Here is a 25,321-nt window from a genome sequence, read left to right as displayed (position 1 = left end):
CTAGTGTAGCGCATAGAAGCAGCGAAACAGTGTTTCACGCAAATTCCGGCATTGATTTAAAAACACTATAAATGGTTGTAGCTATAAATGGCTACAACCATTTATAGTGTTTTTAAATCAATGCCGGAATTTGCGTGAAACACTTACAAAACACTTCTTAGACACTGTTCTAAAATGCCAACCATCTCAAATTACTTATTTCATGTGGCCGGAACAGACTTGCAAAAGGACGCAACCGTTTTGTTTCTCCATTATTTTCTCCCGACAGGGGTCCACCTGTTTCGCTGCTTCTATGCGCTACACTAGAGGTAAGCCTTGCCTGGTATCCTGCGGTTTTGTATGCATCGATTTACTGGTGTGGAGCCTGGGAATTCATCAAAACACTTACTGAAGAAAAAGTTTTAAAAAATATTGGTGTGCATGATTGATATATATTCATGTTGTGGAGTTTGTGGGTTTTTTTTACCAGTGATGATACAGGCTCTTATGGGTACCTTGTTGACTCGAGAGTCACAGTATTGAGGTCTGTTTTTCTCCATAGTTTGTTTATGATTTATATGTTTTGGTTTTGTTTGAATGATTTTGGTTCCCCTCAATAATGATCAACAGTATGTTCTACAAAATTCTCTTTGATTCTGCTCATAGCTCTACGGCTGTTCCCACTTTTTTTAAAAAAAAATTTTGTCTATCATTTGGAATCTGAACCAGAACCATGAGCTGCACTTTTTGTTTTGTTTTGGGTTTTTAAAAATTCTTTATTGATTTTTCAAACTACAAATGCGCAATAAATGATTCATATATTTGCACATTACATAATAAGCGCAACAAAACTTACAAATACTACTGCATAATGAAATTTCCCCCACCCTCCCAGCTAATAAACAAATATAATAAAACCTTCATGAAATTATTCATGAAAATCCTTGAATCAATTCCAATTCCAATTATATTCCCTTCCCTTCCCCCCCCCAGGATGTGTATGTTTACTTGACTATAAAATTAAATTAATTATTCCTCTTCACAATATTTAGCCAGTGGCTCCCAAACATCCATAAAATTCTTAAAATATCCTTGTATGTTTTTGATACATTTGACTTTGAGCAACTAAAGAGAATGTTTAAACTCCCAATCCATGACTTCATAAAGGAATTCATGTTGAAAAAATAAAAGACTCCCCTGCATACACCAGTGGCTTCATCAAAATTGAATTCCCTTTACAGGGTGCAGTCATCTCCTGGCTTTTTAATAAGCCATAATTGCAGCATAAATCTCTTGTAGTTGTTTGTTTTCAAGAGGTCGTCCAGCTTCCTGATATCCAGCAAACTTTGCATGATCTCATTGAGACCAGAACATTCATGTCAAGATCCATCTTTGATGCTTTGGATGTAACTTGCAGAGCATCGGCCTTGTCCATTGCAATGAGACAACAAGCATGGCTTTGTGAATCAGGCTTGGGGCTCGCTTTTCAAGACCGCCTTGCAAATTATCCTTGTATGGGAGACTAACTTTTCGGTGATCACATTGAAAAAAACAATGCAGAAGATCAGGCAAAATCACTGTATGACCTCTCTCTCAGCCTCCAAGTCGCATAATCCTAAATGGTCGACTGCATTGTTTAAAAGGTGCTACACTATGCCATTAACATCTTCTACTACTCTGGTTCAAAAATGCCTTAGAAAGCAATGCTCTCAAACTCCTGGTTAATAAAAGTTCACTAATATGCCTAGTCAATGACCTACAACCTTCATCCACATCCGTTGGAGGTTTACTCACCCTCTACCACTAACACTGATCGGCTAAAGTACGGACTCCTGTTTATATGGAACAGAATGAAGGATTAGGTTCTTACCTTGATAATCTTGTTTCTGGTTTTTTTTTTTTTTTTTTAAATAATCTGGGGTAATCTTGTTTCTGTTAATATAACCAGGAGTCTGTAAAGCCCACCTTGCGCGGATTTTTGATTTGCCTGATTTCTTGCTCAGACGTTGCCAGTATTCGTCTTGGGACATCTAAGATGCTGAGACATTTGGGAATGTCTCTAGTTCCAACTAGTTGCACTTAGGTTGGTTCCTAGCTACTCATGTACGTAATTTGCTGTTCAGTATTAAATTGTTAAATGTTTATTAATCATTTTATTTTATCATATGTGACAGAGCAGAACAGAATATGGTTTGTTGCCAGGGAAGCTCCCTGTTCTCCTCCCTTTTTTTCTTCTTTTTCAGTGGAGTTTGATTGCTTTGGTACCAACTGAAGAGAGAGCTGTTTTACACTACAGTAGAGGAGGAGATCAGAGTCTTAAAGACACCCTTCTGCAGATTTACAGTTAGTGAAAATCAACAGCTAAAGTAAGGACTCCTGTGTATATTTACAGAAACAAGATTAAGATTATCTTTCGTTATGCATCAGTATTAGTGATGGGAATTCTCAGAAACTTTTGTTAGGATTTTACTCCTGCTTACTGTTTTATTTACCTTTCAGTGCTAAATAAACCATTATACAGTACTTATGGAGTTCTGATGGCCTGTCCTTATTAGCAGATAGGGGGTTGTAGAGAGCCAAGGACCGGGTAGTAGGCTTAGCCATACTTAAGCCGCCTCCGCATCCCCACAGATATATAACTTCAATTGCAGAGCCCAGCTTCTGCTCTTTAGGCCATCTAGAGCTGGATATTCTGCTTTCACAGCTGTAGGTGAAGTAGGTGCCTCTTATGAAGCAGTAGTGATATATTGCTGATGCAAAGGCACCTATGTTCTGAATTCAGGATGAAGATGTGTTGTGTGCCCTAGCAGTGCTGTCACTGTAATGGTTAGTTTAAGTGGAAGGGAAGACATGTTACAAATGAAGGTTCAAAGTGAGCTGGAAGCTGAAATAAAGAGAAATACCAGGACATAATAACTTCTGCCTTTTCAAATACACTATCCAATTTTTAATTTAAATTTAAACCTCCTGTGTTGTAGGTGGCGCCTCAGTAACTGCACCATCCTCTCATCTCGCCACTTTTGCCAACTTCCCCAAGTCCTCCAGCACCGGACTGGGAGTGTTTGAAGCACCACTGCGGACTAATTCAGCCGCAGCGGATAAATATATGCCCTTGGCTGACCTGGGGAGCGCCTTTAATATGGCCACAGGTAATGGGGGTAATGCTCGTTCTGATCTATAACTTTTCTGTGGTATGTGCCTTATGGCTCAGCACTTTGCCCATTTTGTTTAATATCTACTTGTCTCCCTTAGGAAGCTTAGTTCAAGTTTTAGGTTTTATCTGGTTTTGCTATGCAGATGATACACAGTTTTTGATTGATCTGGACCTTCGGAATGATATGGCTCTAAATTATCACAAGAAATCTATATTTGTGCAGATTACTTTCTTTTGGACACAGGCCTTTATTATCAATTTTCTGGACTACTGCAACTCACTTATTCAAGGCATTAAATTCTTTCCTTATGGAGATTACTGTGGTATTCCAAAACCAATTATAGGTACTCAAAAGACAGACAGACACGTCTAGAAGAACATTCACAAAAAGGTTTTATTCAACCAATGAATACCCATGACCGGGAAACATAACAACCCTACATGGCCACATTATACCTATATAGGCTGCATTGGAGATCTAGAAGATACATACAGTAAATAAAAACTTACATCTTCAATAAAATTTGTCATAATAAATCTTTAATACTGACAATCGGAAAGTAATAAAAACATATGGATATCGATATTAATTTAAAAAAATCATTTGTACATAATAAAATACTATAATCAATGGTACATAGCAATGATAGAAAATGTGTAAAGATGTGATCTTAAAATAACCTATTAAATGTAAAATAGCTTAATAAATCTCTCTTCTAAAACTGGTGTGAAATTTATCATAATTTATCTTTAATATTTCTGTACAAGAACCACTATGTAAAAAAAAAACTCAATTCAAACATAAAAATTTAAAATTAGCAATTAACAGCAGTTGACGTTGAAATTAAAAGAAAAAAAAATACTAAACATACTTTACCAAAATTCATTTTTTAATGAAATAGCCATATATAATCAATTTCAAAAAGATTTGTTTCATAGGTGGATCTCTTCATAAATCCCAATAAATCCCAATAAATAAATACGTTAAACACACTTTCACTCTTCTGTAGTAGAGGATGCCATGAAAGACAAAAAGTGCAGGGAATGCTCTAATCTCTCCTGGTAAAGATCTATGCTTCATGGATCATTTAGGAAAGGTGAACTTCCAGGGAGTATTGCTTTTAGCCAACATTGCTCTCATAAACTTTGTCTGCTACAATACCATCTTCCAAATGTTGCTGACTTTCTCCTTTATCACCTCAAGCACGGTCAGAGTTTGCCAACATCTTAACAGAAGCTAGTGAACATTCTTGGCTTCTGCCATAGCAATGAGATGTCTTGCCTGGTTAGATGCCTCAGTCTTATCTGAAAATGTTCACGCCTTAGTTGGAGATAAAGTATAGGAGACTGTGGATATCATAAAGGACAGTTGCCGTCTTGCTTCAAGGACAGATATAATAAGTGCAATGTTCTATTTTTGCTAAGCTTGCGTCAACAGGATAGAACCCAGTCAAAGCCAGCCACACCCACTTAACCAAAACAGCCTTTTTTTATTTTTTTTTTTTTAATAAATATTTTTTATTCTTTTTTTAAATTCTTACATCAAGTGAAATACATGTAATACATTCAATTATGAAAAAACACTTGAAATTATTATTAAATGTTCTTACAATGTGAATTAAATAAACCCTTTATCAGAATTTTATATCAAACAGCCTTTTTTTAAAACTCAAATCCCCTTCTTGCAAACAGTGCTCTCTCAAAATAAATACCCTGTTGAGATTTATGTTTTCCTATACCCATGAGAGCAAATTACCATGGATTACTGGGTCCTTCTCAAGTACGGTAATCTTGAACATTTCTATTGTCTAATCCTTCAAACATCTTGTCACAGTGCATTTTTGATGCTCTTTCAGGCTATTGCACTCAATTGATGAACAACCAATGTTAGTGATGATTGTTTCTGGATTCTTAAGGAGGTTGTTTCATATCACACTACAATTGCAAAAGGTCTCATAGGACATGGGGGTTAACATCATCCTTACATTTCTTTTGAAAGGTTTTATTTAAGCCAATGGACTCTTATCCTATCCTATCTTACCTTATCTCGTATGAAAATGCTCTTTCTAAATGATAATTACTTCAGCTACAAGAATAAATATTAATCTTACACTTAATTTAATCATAACCAAGATTTTGACAAAAGTGGCTAAGCTCCTGTCCACATAAACAAGAAAATAGTAAAGATATAAGATCCTTTATCCAAAATCCTTGGGACCAAGCATATCTTGCTTTTTGGAAACTTTTTGGGTTTCACAATGATAATGTTGTCAGCCCTCTGACCTTTTCTGCTTCTCACTGTCACCCTGAGTGAGATTTGCAGGTTTTTTTGCTACTTTCCAGCCCTCCAACCATTTCTTCTTCTTCTCACTGCCACCCTGAGTGGAATCTGCAGCTCTTTACCACTTTCCAGCCCTCTGACCTGAATTGTGCGGAGGTCAAGAGAAAAGCATGCACCTGTGTTGGTTTCAGCATGTGTCATGTCGGGGAAATTGATTATTTCTGGCTAACGTCAAATTTCGGTTTTTAGAGCTTTTCAGTTTTTGGAATTTCAGATGAATGATCTTGTACCTGCACTTCCTACTTTATATCCAAATTCGTGTAACAATCAAAGTGAGAGATCTTTCCATACAGAGTGTAAATGGGACTCTTTTTCTTAATACCTCAAAAGAACAGAATCGGTCAGAAAACCTATTCAACTGCTTCTTTCTTTTGATGTCAACAGAATTGACATTCCAATAGAGAAAAGACCATTAACAAATTGGCTGGCATCATGCATCTAGTTCTGTTATGAGCAAGGTAGTAATCCTCTCACTTCCAGAGTGAAGTCTCATCAAATAAGAGCTACTGCAGATGCTCTCAAGTCTACTTCATTGGATGCTGTTTATTAGTAAAACAGCTACCTGGTCCTCACTTCACACATTTACATTGTATTATTACTTGGTTTAGTCTACAATAAAAGACAATCTTTTCAAGAGAAAGAAAAATGGTCAAACCAGAGGACGTAATTTGAGGCTCAGGGGTGGGAGACTCTCGAGCAATGCAAGGAAATTCTTCTTTATGGAGAGAGTGGTGGATGCCTGGAATGCGCTCCCGAGAGAGGTGGTGGAGAGGAAAACGGTGACAAAGGAGCGTGGGATGAATACAGATGATCTAGAATTGGAAAATAATTGTAAATATTGAAGAACTAAGGCCAGTACTGGGCAGACTTGCATGGTCTGTGTATGGCCGTTCAGTTGAGGATGGGCTGGGGAGGGCTTCAATGGCTGGGATGGTGTAGATGGGCTGGAGTGAGCTTTGACGGAGACTGCAGTAGTTGGAACCTAAGCACAGTACTGGGTAGAGCTTTGGATTCTTGTCCAGAAATAGCTAAGAAGAAAAAAAAAATTGAATCAGGTTGGGCAGACTGGATGGACCATTCGGGTCTTTATCTGCCATCATCTACTATGGTTGTGCTTTGCTAGCCAGTTTGTCTCTGAGATATCTCATCTCGCACCTTTCAAATATACTAGCTACTGTTTAGGGATACTAAATAAATAGAGCTGCAGTCTTGAGCTTGAGAGCACTATACATGAAAGGAGATCTATATCAAGAAATTGATTTAAGATAGCCATCCAATTGTGTCCCTGACTCAATTATGCTGGTTGAAGAAAACAGCATGGTTGCTCGCCTGTAATCTGTTTTCTCTACACAGCAAAACTGATCAGACATGCAATCCTTCTCACCTTTTCAAGAGTTGCATTTATTCTTGAGCTCTGGAACTAACTCAGGAGCTCAAGGAACTGCTGTGCATGAGAAGGGCCTCAAGTGTTCAAAAGATTACATCAAGTTTTGAGGGCAATTTGCCCAAGTGGTTTAGCTTTGCTCATATCATGACAGGACTGAATCTTGCTCCTAAGCTAGGGCATGTGGAATATGATCCCAGTTTCTCAAATTTACTGCTAACGCTCACTGTCGTACACTTTCCCCTCCATATTCGCAGGGGTTAGGGGCAGAGCCGGGCCGTGAATATTAAAAAACCACGAATAATATTCGGGCCGGTTCTGCCCCTATCCCCCAGCTATTTTAAGCCCTGAAAGCCCCCCCCTTAAGCCTTACCTGGTGGTCTAGCGGGATTTCAGGCAGGAGCGATCTTCCCACGCTCCTGCCCCGTGCAGATCGCTCACAGGAAATGGCTGCCTTGAGCTCCTGTAGTCTTGCGAGCCATTTCCTGTGAGCGATCTGCACGGGGCAGGAGCATGGGAAGATCGCTCCTGCCCTGAAAACCCGCTAGACAGTAAGGCTTAAGGGGGGGCTTACAGGGCTTAAAATAGCCTGAAAAAAGAAAATGTATTTTTAGGTTTAAAACTGTGAATAAGCGAATCCGTAGATACGGAATTCGCAAATACCAGAGAGAGCTTCTGGAGTGCATAAGATGTAACATGTATATAGGCAGTTTATCTGGGTGTGTTTGGACGTTCTTTTCAATCAAACCTGTGGCACCCAAAATGATGGGAAATATTTCTGTATCTTTCTGAGCTGTGGGAGAACTGTCCTGTCTTTGTGATGTATAGCAATATCGCCCATCATCAATCCTGCTGTCTAGAGAAAACATCAGATTCAAGTGAGCAGCAAGGCTGCAACTGCCTGCTTACTTGCTCAAACTATAGATTCAGAAAATGTATGCGTTCCCCCCCCCCTTAAAACTTGGAGAATGCTTTCAGGTTTCACTTATGTTTGCTACCAAAAGGCTGACACCATGGCAAGATTTAAATTCCTTAAGAAAATAGTAAAGTATGGCCACTAGTTAGAAGCCTAAAACCATCCAAGGAGAAAGGGATTTGTAGGATCTAAAGATATCCTGGAAAATGCTTCTGCAGGTATTTGGAACTCAAATGAGTTGGGAATGATTTTTTTTTTTTAATTCTTTATTCATTTTACATCTTACAACAAGTGTATCATAAAATAACATTTGAACTTATACAATATCACTTGATTCTCTATCAATTTAACTTAAATCATAATATTTAAACCCTCCCTCCCAACCCTACTAATTCATATGTAGTACATATGTCATATAATATATTATATATTCTGTCGTATTAATCTAATCATTTAATATCAAATCAGAAATCCCACCCCCCCCTACTTTGCAATTATACCTATTAGGGAAAAATGATAATCCAATAATTACTCGTTATAATATTCTATTAATGGCCTCCAAACCTCCTGAAAGTTATTAAAATTACCTTTCTGCAAGGCTAACATTCTTTCCATCTTGTACATATGACATAATGAATTCCACCAAAAACTATAATTTAATCTATTCCAATTTTTCCAATTAAATGTAATCTGCTGAATGGCAACTCCTGTTATAATAAGTAATTCTTTGCAGAAATTTGACTTAGTTGGGAATGATTGTTGTCAGTATAATTCATGTAGTTTCTCAGCTTTTTATATTTCCCTGCTGCTGTCCAGTGATGTCTTGTTTCTCACTTGCTGTTGATATGTTAGACCTGGTCTCCATCCCTGCCTGTTTGGGGGACTTATGATTCTCTTTCTTCAACATCATATGTTTCTTCTGTTTGCTTTCAATCTTTGGCTTAATGTGTTTTCCCTCACCTATCAGGTGGCGGTTTCTCTTCCTAACTGTGGCCCTGATTTCTGATGGAAGACTGTCTTAAGAAAGTTGTTGAAATTGGGAGCACCACATGTTCTTCTGTTAAATGTGTAGGATAACCAGGATATAAAAGTTTAAATGCTCCCTGCAATAGCCCTTTTAGCTCAGCTGTCACAACTGCATCTGGCATCCAGTTTTGTTCCATATGTATCTTAGGGACTATGTATTGAACACAACCCTGAAAAAGAAACTCAGCTTTTCATCTCTTTTGCTCTTCTCTGCAGGAAGCAGTCAGGTGACAACTGGCTTCAGTAATAGCAAAGATCCAGGCACCTACCCTAGTGGCATATCGGACCTTGGCAATGTCTTCAGCCCAGGGAACAGCAGGTACTGTACTACTTTGCTGCAATGCAGAGGCAGGAGGGACGCCACAGTCCTTCTATTCTCTCCCTCTTTAACCCAGAGATGAGAATAGCTTTATGTGAGCTTCATGTCCCTTTTCACTGTAAAACAGGAAGTCAAAACGCCTTGTATTCTCTGTTTGACCACTGTTAAAAGAGTAGACTTTAGAAAGCAATTAGTAAATAAACTCCAGCATCCTCCCTGCATTATTGACCTTCAGGGGGCTATGTTTTGTCAATGTATATTCTGTCTCAGCAGCAGACTAATACACTCCCTTCTCTCTCAACAGTGTCTTTGGGACAGTGGGTCAGGTGACTAGCTTGCCTACTGCTAGCACAGGAACATCCTATGGAGGTATTGTCTCCTTAAAAGAGAACTATTGAAAATCTCAATAAGCAGGTTACCATCATTGGATAATCAATGCAACAGAATTAATATCAAACTGCTTTCTAAATGAGTGCCATGGTGACCCGGTGTCACTTGCACTAAGTGTAACGAGAGAGAAAGTCAAGCACACGTCATAAACCCTATAAGTTTGGGAGTTATGTAATTAAGAGATCTTCTCTATGATGATAAACCTGATTTCTGCTCAGGCTGCAATCCTGTACAAATTTGTGATGTGTTCAGAGTGGACAAATCATATATGGTCTAATTTAAATTTGTGTTTTTTTCCTTCTCCTCTCCTTTTCTCAGCATTTACCAATCCGTTTGCCTCTGCCACAGTCTCTTTACCTTCCACAAACCCCTTTCAGACCAATGGCACAGTAGCAGGTGGGTTCCAAGGGTACCAGCATCAGCGGCTTGGAGAAGCCGTCTTTTCTTCCTCCTCCTCCTCCTCGTGTAAAACCAAAGTATATTTAACAGCATGCTGGCTTTTGATCTGCTGAATTCCAGCCTCTCTTCCAATGAGCACTTGGCACAGCCATGTTGCTTGTATGCTCAGATTCCTATTGTAAGCTCCTGTAGACAGGCATGCTAAAACTATGTGGCATGAAATCAACATTTTAAAATAAGACTGCAGATACTGGTCTGGGTGCAATGTTCCGTGTGCTCAGCTCTCTCTTCCCTCCCTCCAGGTGTTGGCTATGGAACGAGCAGTGTGCCAGGTTTTGCTGCAGTCACAGGAGGTTTTCACCATACCTTGCAACAACATCCACAACAGGCCTTTGCTCAGCAGTCTGCCTTCAGCCAGCAGCATAATGGTGAGGAGTCACTGCAGAAAGAAGCAAGACAACGCATCGTCTTTAAACGGCTAAGAAAATCTAGCAAGGGCATATTTTCCTAATGGTGTGAAAGACGAGAAGTGAGACCTGTATGGTTGGGACTGGTTTTAGAGATAGTAACATAGTAACATAGTAGATGACGGCAGATAAAGACCCGAATGGTCCATCCAGTCTGCCCAACCTGATTCAATTTAATTTTTTTTTTTTTCTTAGCTATTTCTGGGCAAGAATCCAAAGCTTTACCCGGTACTGTGCTTGGGGGGGGGTGAGATGTTGCATATAGAGAGGAGCAGAGTGGTAATCAAAAATTTGTGTGCTGTGATGAGTAAGAAATGATTTGGAGGACAAGGATATATGGAATAAGTGTTAGAGAGATGTGCTGTTGTATGGGATCTGGTATAGTTTAGAAAAATTGAAACCTGGGCATGGGATGGAGGGAAGTTGGCGACTAAAAAGAGAATTTATCCCAGGACAAGCAGGCATGATATTCTCACATTCTAGTGGGCAAGAAGGCATGCACATGCGTGGTGCAGTGTAGCAAACTTGAAACTTCAATCAAGTTTGCTTGAAAAGCTGTCCGCGCTGGGGCTCCGTAGATGACGTCACCCACATGTGAGAATATATGCCTGCTGTCCCTGGATAACACCTGTTACGGTAAGTAACTGTGCTTAATTGTTTGTGTATTTTTAACTGTTTGGCCAAACTGATCATCCTGTCTGGAATTGGACTCTAGACAGAAATGGGATGTGAAAATATGAAGTAGGGTCTTAAAGAGTGTTTCATAAATGTCTACAATGAAGGAGAAATAGATTAAACTAAGGCTGTTAACCACTATTATTTTAGGTTTTGGAGCACTAATGTCCAGTGGCAGCCCAACTCGAGCATGGCATTAACTATGAAGAGATGAAATTCTTGATCACTGAAGGTCTTAGTCTGTTGGTATTATGGGATAATAAACAGACAAGTCATAGTTTGGAAAAGCATAGTTCAATGTAGGTCAAGCAAAGGCAGGTTTACAGTCTTAACAAGTGAAGTAGAGTTGTCCCAAGGAGACAATGTGGTCTGGAGAAGTTCAGTACTTCCATACATAATAGGGTTAGGAGGAACTGGTTGGTGGGTTTATTTTTATTGGGAGTGATCAGTTGGGGAGAGTCTTGTACTCTTGTTTCCATGTATAAACAATAAACAGCATGCATAGCTGTTGTCCCCCCAGTTATGGCTAATCTAACATTCTACTTACCATTATTGCTCTGTATAGGTCTCTGGTGTGTCCAGTTCTCGTCACCCCTTCTCAAAAAGGATATAATGTGACTAGAGTTCGGAGAAGGGGGAGAAAAAAAAGATAAATGGGATGGCTCATCTTCATTATGAAGACTGGCCAAGTAGGCTTAGGGTTTTTCCAGATTGGAGGTAAGACAACAGAAAGGGCTAATAATTAAAGTTCATAAAATTGAATAGGGTTTAATAGGGAATGATCGTTTTAACCTGGCAAACAATACAAAAATGAGATGACACGACATGAAAATAATAGCTATCAAATCACAAACAAATCATAAAATTATTTTTAAACACAAGAGGTTAATTAAGCATTGGAATCTATTGCTAGAGGATGTAGTCAAAGTGACCAACATAAGATTTGAAAGAGGTTTGGACAAGCTCCGGGAGGAAAGGTTCATAAAAAATTATTATACGCTGATAACCAAGAGGAGACAGGTAATCTGCAGATATAAGGAAGAAAATTTATTCTTAACAAAGAAAGATTTCACATTCAGACTGCCCAACATGGCCACTGGGATCTGTTAGGGTTTACTATCAAATTTTGTGTTAAGTTGATTTTATTATAGTATCTAAACAGACAAACTGACTTTATTGAAAAATTAAAATAAAATGCATATATAGATCTTTAAAATATAAGATACAAACCAATGGATATAAATCCAACACACAAAAATCCCTTTAACAAGGATCGTGTTTTAGAAGTTAGAAACGAGGACAAAAATTATTTTAATCCTTAATATTATTTGTGATAACAAGTGTTCACATTTGTTTGTATAAAAAAAAAAAAAAGTAATCAAGGTCAAGAGCCTCAATTTTAAAAATACTTAAAATTAACAAATCCAAATTGTTCATACACCAATGCCCACCTTTACTCATATAATAGGAATCCGAATCACAGGTAGGTTATAGGGACAGGATTAGAGGTAAGTTACAAAATTAGTCTGGGACCACTGTTCAGGCAATAGGCCTGATGGGCCGCCGCGGGAGCGGACCGCTAGGCAAGATGGACCTCTGGTCTGTCTCAGCGGAGGCACCTTCTTATGTTCTTATGTAAGAAAAATGCTAGTGTTATGCTGTCTTCTTCCTTTTTTTATATACACACTGCTTTTTGTTTTCTCTTTCACTAGGTACCAGCTTTAGCAGTGGTTTTCCAATAGATAAGCCACCACAGAGACCCCTGGGGCAGGCAATGGGTGCTTCCACCAACCCTTTTATGGTGAGTACTGGCCCCCCTTAACTTCAGAGTATGAGAGGGAGCAAGTGACTCGCAGGATCCATATCAGAATCTAGGGAATGCCTGGGAGTGGCCAGAACCCAAATATCATTCCAGGCATTTTCCTGTTGTCAGGTGTTGCAAAGAACATTTTCTGATGATGTTCTCCAGATAGAACTTTGGTTGATCAATCTTTCACCTATGCTCATAAAACCTATGAAGGTTCCTGAGCATGCACAGGGATTCTGGCAGTGCTGATATTATTCCCCTTGTGTTGCCTAATTCTTTGCACCATTGGTTTCATAACTAGCACAAATAGTAAAGGAGATGGACAGCCTTGCCTGGTCTCCCTTCCAAGATGAAACCTCTTGAGTATTCCCCCCTGATTTTAAGACAAGCCAAGGGATCTTATAAAAGGCTTGTATCCATTGAAGGAAGAACCCACCCATACCCGTTATCTGCAGTACCTCAAATAGAAAGGGCCAATAAATTCTGGCAAAGGCTTTTTCTGCATCTATGGCTGAAGCTATAATCGGGGCTTGCAAACTTTGGGATGCAAATTTAACACTTTCCTAATACTATCAGAAGCCAAATGTCCCATTATAAATCCCGCTTTCTTTAGCACTCTCCAGACCAGTAGAGGTTAACTTTACGAATGGGTATATATCTAATCATGACCAGCAGGTGGAGACTGAAAACAAAAACTTTGGGACAGTATATCCTAGCCCCTCCTCTCTATTTCCCTCAGTCTTCTTTCAGTCTCCAGCAGGTGTTGAGTGATCTGTACCCATCTCCCTTGGTAGGGCTGTTGGAATTTGTTTAGGGGGTTTATTGTCCCTGTTTTTAGCCGGACGGAGCTTGGGCGGACTCTGTTTGGGGGTTCGTCCGACCTCGGGGGTGTTAAACCCGGCGGGTCACGAGCGGGGTCCCTCCCCCCACTTCCTCCACCTCCCCACATTTTTTTAGAGGAGCCTCAGCAGTATCCCTTGCCCCCTAAGTCAAGCAAGGCATATTGCTTCGAGAGCCTGTGGAGTCTGTTCTGTAAAAAAAAAAAAAAAAAAAAAAAAAAAAAATCCTGAGGTAGTGCTGGTCTGAAGGGTTGTTTCCCTTTAAGAAAACTGTATTTTACTGTATTTTTTCATGTAACCAGCACTTTTTTATAGCTAGGTCGCGTATGGAGCAATTGTGCCCTTCTCCGGGGGAGTAGGCCACAATTTTAGTCCAGCCGCGAGGCACTCGCGGCCGGCCTGAACTCGGCGGTTTGGGTCGGTGAGGTGGTGGAGCTCCGTCGGCAGCGGCTGCAGGCGCCCAGAGCTCCCCGCCGATGGTGCCTCGCGAGTCGGCTTGGAGCAGTGGGGAAGCCCGGTCTTCCACAACCGCCCACGGAGGGATTCCCCGAAGGATTCCCTCTCAGCTGATTTTTTGACAGCTGATGCCGGCTTGCCTGCTTTAGCGGCTGAGACTATTCAGGTTTCTCAGCCGCTTCAGGCTATGGAGGGAGCTTTTTTTGGCGGGAAAACCGCCATCTTCTCTGTCTGGCCCCTCCATTTTGTCTTCCACCTCAGGTGACCTTCCCCCTGTTTTGACTATGCAGGGGCAAGGTTCTGCTGGGTCCCCTGCTGTGGCAGGGAGTCCCTTGGGACCCTAGGGGGGTTTTTTCTCCTGAATTTTTCTTTTCTTTATGCAGAGCCTATTTTCAGGCGGCTGGGGGTCCCGGTTGCGCCCAGGGGGTTTCGGGGGGTGGGTTTTCCTCCGCGCTCCCTGCGGCTTTGCCTCTTTCATCTGGCGTGACGTCCCCTCCGCCGCCTCCCTTGTCCAAGCGTCCGCGGGTGTCGTGGGACGAGAATTTGTGGTCGGAGGAACGGGTCGGTCTGGAGGAGGACCTGGACCCTTCTGAGGAGTTCCAGGACTCTCTGGAGGGGACGGAAGCTGGCGGCGGGTTGTCGGATTTCCCGTTCTCCAGTGACGAGGCGTCCGTGGTGCGCCTTTTTTCAGAAAGATGAGCTGCCTGACCTTATTCAGCAGGTTTCTTCGGTTTTGCGTTTTGAGGACGCGCCGCCGGAGACTCCGCGTGTGGGGGACCCCCTGTTACGGGGGATCCGTTCCGTTTCCCGTTCTTTTCCTATGCATCAGGATATTCGGGATATTATTCTGGAGCAGTGGAAAACGCCGGAGACGCCGTTTCGGCTGGCGCGCAGCATGGCTCGCCTGTATCCCATTCCGGAAGGGGATCGGGCTACGTTAGCTTCGCCAGTCGTGGATGCGGTGGTCTCGGCAATTTCCAAGCGGCATACCGTGCCTGTTGAGGGCGGTTCTGCCTTGCGGGACTCTGAGGAGCGCAAATTGGAGAGCATCCTTAAGCAAAATTTTCAGGTCTCTGCCTTTGGGGTCCAGGCGGCTATTTGTGGGGAACTGGTCGCTCGCGCCGTGTTTCGGTGGGCGGAGCGGGTCTTGGATCGAGAGTCTGACGACTGGTCTCTGGTGGATCAGGAGGTAGCGAAGATTGAGATGGCGGCCTCATTCCTCTCAGATGCTCTATATGACTTGGTGCGGATCTCGGCTAAGTCTATGGCTTTTGGCATGGCCGCAAGACGTGTGTTGTGGCTGCGCGCTTGGGCGGCGGATGCTGCGTCCAAAGCTAAGCTTACTAAATTTCCCTTTCGGGGGTCGTTTTTGTTTGGAGAGGACTTGGATAAGTTGATTCAGACTTTGTCGGACTCGAAAGTTCCCCGTCTGCCGGAGGACCGTGCCCGTCCGGCGTCTCGGGGGGGTGCGGCCCGGGGGCGTTTGCGGGATTTTCGCAAGAATCGCCCTGGGCGTGGGGCTGCTTCTTTCCAGTCTCCGGGATTTTCCCGGGGTCGGTTCTTCCAGCGCATGCAGCCCTTTCGGGGGGCCCGTCGGGGGGCAGGGAATCCCTCCGCCGGTTCCCCCGCTTCCCGTCCTGCACAATGACGCCTTGCCGGCGCCCCCTTTGGTTCCGGTGGGGGCCCGGCTGCGCGAATTTTTCCCCAAATGGGCCGAGATCACGTCCGATCAGTGGGTCCTGGAGGTGGTGCGGGACGGTTATGCCCTGGAGTTCGCCCGCTCTCTGCCGGATTTTTTTTCCTCGCTTCTCCATGTCAGACTCCGGGGAAGACGCAGGCTTTTCGCCAGACCCTTCAGCGCTTGCTAGATCTCAGGGCAGTTGTTCCGGTGCCCCCTCCGGAGTGGGGCACGGGCAGGTACTCCATTTACTTTGTGGTGCCCAAGAAGGAGGGGACCTTTCGGCCCATCCTCGATTTGAAAGGGGTCAACAGGGCTCTCAAGATTCCCTCTTTCCGTATGGAAACTCTGCGGTCGGTCATTCTGGCGGTTCAGCCGGGGGAGTTTCTCACTTCTCTCGATCTGACGGAGGCCTACTTGCATGTTCCCATTCGGGCCTCTTATCAGCGTTTCCTGCGCTTTGCGGTCTTGGGTCGGCACTTTCAGTTCTGTGCGCTTCCCTTTGGGCTGGCCACGGCTCCTCGGACGTTCACCAAGGTGATGGTGGTCGTCGCGGCAGCCTTGCGGTCGGAGGGCATCCTGGTACACCCCTACCTGGACGACTGGTTAATTCGGGCAAAGTCGTTGCAGGAAAGCTCCCGGGTTACTGCTCGGGTGGTGGAGTTTCTCCGGTCGCTGGGCTGGGTGGTCAACCTTTCCAAGAGTCGGTTGGTCCCGGCTCAGCGTCTGGAGTACCTAGGGGTGCTGTTTGACACCTCCTTGGGGAGGGTCTTCCTCCCAGAGGGCCGGGTGAGCAAATTGCAATCTCAGATTCGCCTGCTTTTGGCGTCCCGGTGTCCTCGGGCGCGAGATTTCCTCCAGGTCTTGGGGTCGATGGCGGCGTCCCTGGACGTGGTGAGGTGGGCGCGGGCCCACATGCGTCCTCTCCAGTATGCTCTGCTCCGGAGGTGGTCTCCCCAGAGGCACGGGATGGATGTTCCGGTCCCCCTGCGAGGCTTGGCGCGCTGCAGTCTGCGTTGGTGGCTCCAGACCCCTCACCTAGTTCAGGGGGTGGGTCTGGATCTCCCGCAGTGGACGGTGCTCCTGACGGATGCGAGTCTCCTGGGTTGGGGGGCTCAGTGTTTGGGTCACTCAGCTCAGGGCACCTGGTCCGCGGAGGAGGCCGCCTGGTCGATCAACGTGTTGGAGACCAGAGCGGTCCGTCTGGCGCTGTTGGTTTTCCACTCCCTGTTGCTGGGCAAGTCGGTCAGAGTGCTGTCGGACAATGCCACGGCGGTGGCTTAGGTCAATCGTCAGGGGGGCACCAAGAGCACTCAGGTGGCGCAGGAGGCGGCTCTGCTCATGGTTTGGGCGGAATCCCATCTGCTGGACCTCTCGGCCTCTCATATAGCCGGAGTAGAAAATGTTCAGGCAGACTTCCTCAGTCGTCACTTTCTAGATCCAGGAGAGTGGTGTCTCGGCGCCGAGGCGTTTCAGTTGATAGTGCAGGCTTGGGGGCAGCCCCTGATGGACCTGATGGCCACGGGTGGCAACGCCAAAGTGCCCCGCTTCTTCAGTCGTCGCAGGGACGGTCTGGCCGAGGGTCTGGATGCTCTGGTCCAGCAGTGGCCAACGGAGGGGCTGTTGTATGTGTTCCCTCCTTGGCCGCTGGTGGGCAGAGTGCTTCTTCGCATTGTTCACCATCCGGGTTTGGTGGTGCTGGTGGCGCCGGATTGGCCTCGCCATCCGTGGTATGCGGATCTGGTGAGGCACCTGGTAGCGGATCCTCTTCCTCTGCCTCTCTCGGACGACCTTCTGATGCAGGGTCCCATTCCCATGTTCGACCCGTCTCCCTTCTGTCTTACGGCGTGGCTCTTGAAAGGGGTCGCCTTAGCAAGAAGGGATATTCAGACAAGGTGATCTCTACACTGTTGGGGTCCCGGAGGCTTTCTACCTCTCGGGCTTATGTGCGGGTTTGGCGTCTCTTTGAGGAATGGTGTCGGGCGCGGGGAGTGACCTCTTTTCGCGCTTATCTGCCTAACATTCTGGAGTTCTTGCAGGATGGCCTGGATAGAGGCCTGGCTTGGTCTTCTCTCCGGGTTCATATTGCGGCCCTGTCGGCCTTTCGAGGGTTGGTGTCAGGTCAGCGTTTATCGGCTCTTCCTGATGTGATTCGGTTTTTGCGGGCGGCCAAGTTGCTTAGGCCTCCCCTACGGCCCTCGGTTCCCTCTTGGGATCTTAATCTGGTTCTCTCTGTTTTGGTGCGTCCGCCTTTCGAGCCCTTGGACGACTGTTCTTTGAAGGACCTTACTTTGAAGGCGGTCTTTTTGGTGGCCATTACTTCTGCTAGGCGTGTTTCTGAGCTGCAGGCTTTCTCTTGTAGGGCTCCCTTCTTGGAGTTTTCTAGGGAGCGGGTCGTCTTGCGGCCTGTTCCTTCCTTTCTGCCGAAGGTTGTTTCTCCTTTTCATGTCAATCAATCGGTGGTTCTCCCGGTCTTGGGTGGTCGGGAGGGCTCTTCTGAGCAACGGCAGCTGCGCAAGTTGGATGTCGGTCGGGTCCTTCGCTCTTATGTGCAGCGGACCCAGGAATTCCGGAAGTCCGATCATCTCTTTGTCCTCCTGGCGGGTCCTCGTCGGGGAGCGGGCGCTTCTAAGGCTACTATTGCGCGCTGGATCAAGGAGACGATTGCTTCCGCTTATCTTCTGAAACAGCAGCCTGTTCCGGAGTTTCTCAAGGCTCATTCCACTCGGGGTCAGGCGGCTTCTTGGGCTGAGTCGTCGCTCGTGCCTCCAGTGGATATTTGTAATGCTGCGGTTTGGTCCTCCTTGCATTCCTTTGTTCGTCATTATCGGGTTGATGTGCAGGCGCGTCGGGACGCGGTGTTCGGTGAGCGTGTACTGGTATCGGCCCTTCGGGGGTCCCGCCCGTGAGAGGGACTGCTTTGGTACGTCCCATTCGTAAAGTTAACCTCTACTGGTCTGGAGAGTGCTAAAGAAGGAGAAATTAGGTTCTTACCTGCTAATTTACTTTCTTTTAGCTTCTCCAGACCAGTAGAGGTCCCCACCCTGTCTGTTGTTGTTGTTGTTGGGGCTGTTGCGCGGGCAGTTTTTGGTTTTTGCTGCGGGTTCTAGTATTTTTCTAGGGCCGGGGAGAATTGAAGAACAGCGGCTGTGGCTCGGCTGGCTTAGCTGGCGAGCTGTGGGGACATTCTTCCTTCGGGAATTTCTCCTCTGCATTTTCCAACAGCATTTTGGGTTTGTTATTTGTTACTCCTTTCGGAGTATTGTTTTTTCTCTCTGTTGTTTTCCAGTTCTTGGTTCTGCTTGGCTATTCGGCAGACTGAGGGAAATAGAGAGGAGGGGCTAGGATATACTGTCCCAAAGTTTTTGTTTTCAGTCTCCACCTGCTGGTCATGATTAGATATATACCCATTCGTAAAGTTAACCTCTACTGGTCTGGAGAAGCTAAAAGAAAGTAAATTAGCAGGTAAGAACCTAATTTCTCCTTATCTTGTATAACAGTGTTCTTCAACCACTGGTCCATGGACCAGTGCCGGTCCACAGAAATTTCCTGCCGGTCCACAGAGCCTGCACATGCATCAGGCCCAAAACAGTGTTCCTCAACCGCCGGTTCACGGTGCGATCGATGCGGCATTATCTTCGAGCCAGCTCCCTCTTCCTAACTGATTCAGTGCACAAAGCCACGGGCAGTAGCTCCTACGGGCGTCCTGCGCCTGAACTGGAAGCCTTCTCTCTGACATTGCAACGTCAGAGGGAAGGCTTCCAGATGAGGCACGGGATGTGCAAGGTGCAATTAGTATTATTATGGGGGCAGGATCTGGGGTAGAGATGGGCAGGTCTGGCCCACGACTTAGCCCAGTGTTCTTCAACCGCCTGTCCATGGACCGATGCCGGTCTACAGAATAATTCTTTCATTTCTGCCGGTCCACCGGTGTAAAAAGGTTGAAAAACACTGTTGTATAATATGTGGCACAAATGCTTTCATTCTTTCAGTCAAGGATTATAACAAAGATCTTACATATCCTTAATAGTAACATTGATTGATTGGAGCCACATTCTCATGGGTCTTTCCCTGCTTTTGGTAAAATAGTGATCCACGCCACCCATGATGGAAGTAAATCAGTCTCACTAAATTAAGCATGTCAATAAATGGGCTTACTAACTGGGGACAGAAAGTTTTGCAAAATTTTCTCATAAAACCACCTAGCAGGCACTGTTTCTCCCTCTGATATGGGTCTAGATAATAATTCCCTAAGTTCAGAAGATAAGAGAGGGAAGATTTACACTGCAACGATGCTCTTCAGTCTGAGTCTTAGTAATATTATGACCTGAAGTGTATAGTTATTTATAAAATGCTACAAAACGCTTTCAAATGGCTCTACCATAGGTCAGTTTGTGATCTTCTGTTTATGGCATAACATGGTAGTCTCACTGAGCAACAATAGACTGTTGGGAGTAGAGAATGACATGGGGACAAATTTTTTTCCCATCCTGTTCTTTTCCTGTCCCTGCCCCATTCCTGCAACCTCTGTCCACATCTGTATAAGCCTCAAACAATTTTAAATCATACGTGTTCGAGGCTTGTGCAGTTAAGGTGGCACTTACAGGAATGGGTCAGGGACAGTGACAAAACTCACGGAGCTGGGGTAGAGAAATTGACTTCCTGTGGGGACAGGGAAAATCTTGTCTCCATGTCATTCTCTAGGTGGGAGCAAGGTTTGAAAATGTAGCTTTGTTTATCCTAGTACAAGCATGCAGCATATTCTCATGTGGGTGATGTCGTCCATGGAGCTTGGTACGAACAGTGAAAAGTGAAGTGTCACTAAACTTAACGAAGCTTCGAGACTGCCCGCATCGCGCATGCTATCCCTGTGGACCCTATACCCACTTCTAGAATGAAATAATTGGCTGTGCTCTCTAGACCTCAAAGAGGCCTACACACACATATCCATACATCCCGATCACAAAGTTTCTGTTTTCGAATAGCCCATCAACATTTTCAACACAAAGTCCTTCCATTTGACCTTGCTTCCTCTCCCAAAGTGTTCACAAAGTGCCTAGTGGTGGTTGCAGCCGCTCTAAGGTCTCACGGGATGCAAGTATTACCGTATCTGGACGATTTGTTAATCAAAGCTCCAACACCTCAAGCAGTACATTCAGCAAATCAGCTCACAATCACTTTCCTTCAACTACTAGGGTTCAAAGTCAACTTTCAAAGTCTCACCTTCAACCTACTCAGATATTAGAGTTCCTAGGAGCCCTGCTGCACACTAGGCTTCGATGGACGTTCATTCCTCAACAAAGACAGGACACCTTACTTTATCTTTGCAATAGTGTCCACTCTCCAAAGCATCTCAGCAAGACAAATGATGCATGTTATGGGTCACATGGCATCAACAATGCATGTTGGAGGGAGAGTTGGAAGAAAATAAATTCTGTAACACTGCTTGGCCAAAAACGACCATCTCATCTGGAGTAGGATTCTAGACAGTAGTGAGATGTGAAGTATGAATTGAGGACCAAGTAGCTGCTTTGCAAATTTCCTCAATGGGAGTGGAATGTAAGAAAGCTACTACGGCTGCCATAGCTTGGACTTTGTGTGCTGTTACATGACCCTCAACCTGCAGCCCAGGAAGCCAACCTTGAGGAAATAGTTTGGTTACAGATAGGCCCAAACAGGAGACAAACAGTTGAGATAAAGATCTGTGTGGCTTAGTTCTTTGAATGTAGTAAACCAAGGCATGCTTACAGTCCAATGTATGAAGAGCTGTGGCTTTGGGAAGAATACTGGAAACACAATGGATTGGGTTTTGTTGTTTTTCTTGTTTTTTCTTATTTTACAAGAGTAAAATAAGAGAAGAATACTGAATCAACCATCATTTTACAGTACAAAGTATAATTCAATCCCCTTCCCACCCATCCCCAATATCCATCACTCAACCATAAGCTCTATCCATCACACCAGGGTCCTGGACTCTTATGGGCCCTGGAGGATACTGTCCTTACTCCCCCCTCTCCCCACCATCGCACACCAACCTGTACTATAAGAACTAAGCTCCTGGCACGAGCGGGAAGGGCTAAAATATAAGGTTCCCAGATGAACCAAAATCTCTTCTGCTTGAATGTAAGACCCACATCCTTGGCCTCCCAAACCAATTGGTGCATTGTTTTTCCACTGCCAAAATGAGGGGGGGGGGGGAATAGATTGAATCCATTGCTGCATGATACATTTTCCCCAACAATGCAGGCCTTTTGTAATAACAATGGATTGATTTAAATGGAATTCTGCAACTACTTTTGGAAGAAATTTTGGATGCGTTCCGAGGACCACTTTGTCATGATAAATATTGTAAAAGTGGGTCACAAACCAATGCTTGAAGTTCACTCACTCGGCGAGCAGAAGTGATAGAGATCAAGAAGACCACTTTCCAAGTGAGAAACTTGGTCCTCAATTCATACTTTGACATCTCACTATTGTCTAGAATCCTATTCCAGATGAGATGATCATTTCGGCCAAGCTGTATTACAGAATTTATTTTCTTCCTAAAAGCCAATTGTCTCTCCATCCCATTTCAATAATCTAGTGAGTCGCACATGTGAGAATATGCTGCCTGCTTCTCCTAGGTAAAGTAGTTACTTACCGAAACAGGTGTGGCAGATATTCTCACATCCCTCCCACCTCTCCTGGTTGGCTTCTTAGCTTGCTTATGGAACTGAGGAACCACAAGCCGACATTGGACGGGAAGGCACTCGCGCATGTGCAGTGTGGGCAGTCTTGAAGCTTCACAAAGCTTAAAGTGACAGTTCACTTTCCGTATCTGGCTCCATGGATGACGTCGCCCACATGTGAGAATATCTGCCTGCTCTTTACAGATAACACCTGTTACGGTAAGTAACTGTGCTTTTTTCAGCAATTTGTTCTCTTATGCTTTTCCATGATCTCTTGTCTTCAGCCTTCAACAGCTCCGGGTTCCTTTGCGACAAGAGCAGCAGTCACCAACCCCTTCTTATAGTCCCTGGCTGCACCGTGACTCCAGCCCTAAATGTGCACACAGCAATGTTTTCCCAGCACACCTCTACAAACTTGACCAGGAAGTAGTTTGGTTTTGGTGATGGGGGGTTTCTGGATACAATTTTGAACTAATGCAGGGGCAAAAAAACATAAAATTGAACAATCTGTGTAAACTACTTGGTTAATAAAAGCAAAATGTATTTCTTGGGCAGGCACACCAAAGGTGACCTAGTTATAGGTGGTAGAGGGTACTAGGCCAACAAAAATGAAAGATTTCAAGTGCAATGTTGAATCATTTGTTTTTAATACATACACAAGAAGAGATTGAAAAGTATAATTCCAGGGCTTTGTATGCATTAAAGCGGCAGGTTTTACCTTAATAGGGGCTATTTTGTTTTTACTAGCCAGCTTACTCCCCTCTGTATTATTCCATATTCTCTACTCTAGAAGATGTACTGCTCAGCCATTATTTGGGCATGACCCTGCTCTGGGCAGCATCACCCATTATCTTGTTGGGGGAGTAGCAGCTGGTGAGTTTGTGCTTTGTCATATCAGTGAGGATGGTGCTGTGGGATCCAGTTAGGATGTGAGGTAATTTGTAGGAGCCAGAAACTGCATGCTTCAAGTTACAGTTCTCTACTGAAGGTATGATTACTGGTCCCATATTCTCTGCAGACAACTTTTGGCTTTATCTGTATTGTTAGCCGTTCTATCAGGGCTGTTTTTCCTAGATGGAACTCTTGGAAGGTCAAAGGGCTGAGTAGGGAACATCATTCTCCTATGTTCCGAACCCTGCCGTTACTTTGGTTTCTTTCCCCTGCATACTTCACTGGGTGAGAGATCCTAAGCCCGTTCTTTCCCCTTTAAATCACCATGACAGAGCTTAAAACCTTGACCACCTGTGAAAATGGATGGAGGAGTCATGAGTGAGTTTATAGGGCTGGGCTTTTTGTTACAGTCTGAAGGGGTGGTGGAATAGAGAGTTATCCATTTCTCTGCCATTCATAAATAAAGGCATGATCCAGACAAAAGTCAACTAATACTGATGGATAAAATCTGAATTCGGTGAAGGGCCTTTATTAGGCATGCCCAATAAAAGCATCTATTTAACAGATAGAGACATCATAGATGTCAACCAGCATGTATTTCTGAATGTACATGCATGCATACATTACACCTCAGTCAGAGAAGAAATTGCAGAGCAGATGAAGGAGCCAACAAAGGGAAACTCAAAGGTGGGGTGTCTAAAGTTATTGAGCCAGGCTAGGGCTGGACAATTTTGGGCCGTGGCAGCTTGTTCATCCGAGTGGAGAGCGGGCAGCAAGATAGTGGTTTCTGAGTCAGATTTGCTAAGCCTAAGGTATGGAGCCAAATAGCGACTAGCAGATCTGGAGCTGGGCGTAGTGGCTCAAGCACAAACAAGTCCAAGAGATGTAAACACTCCCTTGCATTTTTCTACCTGTTTGATGTTATTTATCTTGAATTCTGAGCAGGGAGTAGCCTTCAGAGCTTTTTAACATTAGAGTAACGAGTGATGGGAGTGGTAGGATGTCTTCTGCCGTTATAGCACACGTCGGTCAGTAGTTGCTGGAACAGACCTGTCCTTAGGCACATCACAGTATGGCATGTTGCATGCTGTTGTAGCGAGGATCCATTTTTGTCTAGTTTGTTTTAAGGCATTGTTATATATAGCATGCCAAAATCAGCCTCCAGCTTTCTTTTACTCCTGCTGCAAAATTCATTGAACAAAAGGAAAATGGAGGCTGCTGCCAGCAGGAGTTGGTGACCCCTTTTCCTGCCTCTCACCTGCCCAACTGGAATGCTCTTCCTCTACTCCCAGTTTTCCACACCCACTGCAAAAATGAGCAATTTGGACATTTGCATCAAAACTCGACGTAATTGCAATCGATCCATCGCAAGCCTATAACTCAGATGAGGGTTCCCCTTAATTTTAATATTGAAAGAGGTGTTTAGTTTAGCACAGTATCTTCTCTGCAGCCTTGGAACAATTCTGGAACTGTATGCTACTATGCATCAATGTGATTAGTCTTTGATATGTATTTCTTCACCTTGCTGATATATAAATATATATATATATAATGTATATTGTATCTTTCTATACTGGCTTACATGAGAATGGCATTTAAAGTGATATCTTTCTCAAATCCCTCTGCTTGCTTGCTTATTCTTTTTAAATTTTACTTTGCGTTTTTCAAACTTTATGTAGTGACAATGTTACACAATCGAGCCCCACTGATGATTTAACTTGTACAGCGCAAAAACAACAACCAAAAAAAACAAAAGAAAGCACCACGATCAAAATGGTCATAGAATCGTTGCTCTGTAGTGAATGAACCCATACTAAGATCAGTAGAGTTTCCAGATGGACATTTCAAATTGTGCAAGTTAATCTCACAATAGCAGTAATACCTAGTCCATGGCATTGCCCATCTAGAAAAAGCAATCATTAGCCTGTCTGA

General features: G+C 44.1%; 1 protein-coding gene across 2 annotated transcripts in view; it reads left to right on the top strand.

The window, feature by feature from the left end:
* The window catches only part of AGFG2 (ArfGAP with FG repeats 2), a 61,256-nt gene extending 36,248 nt beyond the window's left edge, over window positions 1-25,008 (top strand). The window contains exons 8-14 of one of the 2 annotated variants that reach the window (XM_033924835.1): window positions 2,958-3,128; window positions 9,017-9,119; window positions 9,424-9,488; window positions 9,828-9,905; window positions 10,211-10,336; window positions 12,763-12,851; window positions 22,783-25,008. In XM_033924835.1, the coding sequence (XP_033780726.1) occupies window positions 2,958-3,128; window positions 9,017-9,119; window positions 9,424-9,488; window positions 9,828-9,905; window positions 10,211-10,336; window positions 12,763-12,851; window positions 22,783-22,842 (692 nt within the window). In that variant the 3' untranslated portion in view covers window positions 22,843-25,008. The remainder of the gene's footprint in view (window positions 1-2,957; window positions 3,129-9,016; window positions 9,120-9,423; window positions 9,489-9,827; window positions 9,906-10,210; window positions 10,337-12,762; window positions 12,852-22,782) is intronic. The other variant, XM_033924837.1, reaches the window with a different exon arrangement.
* The last annotated feature ends 313 nt before the right edge of the window (window positions 25,009-25,321 follow it).

Source organism: Geotrypetes seraphini, chromosome 16 (genome assembly GCF_902459505.1).
Source record: "Geotrypetes seraphini chromosome 16, aGeoSer1.1, whole genome shotgun sequence".
In the NCBI taxonomy this organism is placed as follows: Eukaryota; Metazoa; Chordata; class Amphibia; order Gymnophiona; family Dermophiidae; genus Geotrypetes; species Geotrypetes seraphini.
The sequence above is the reverse complement of the archived record's forward strand: the minus strand, read 5'-3'. Positions and strand labels throughout refer to the sequence as shown.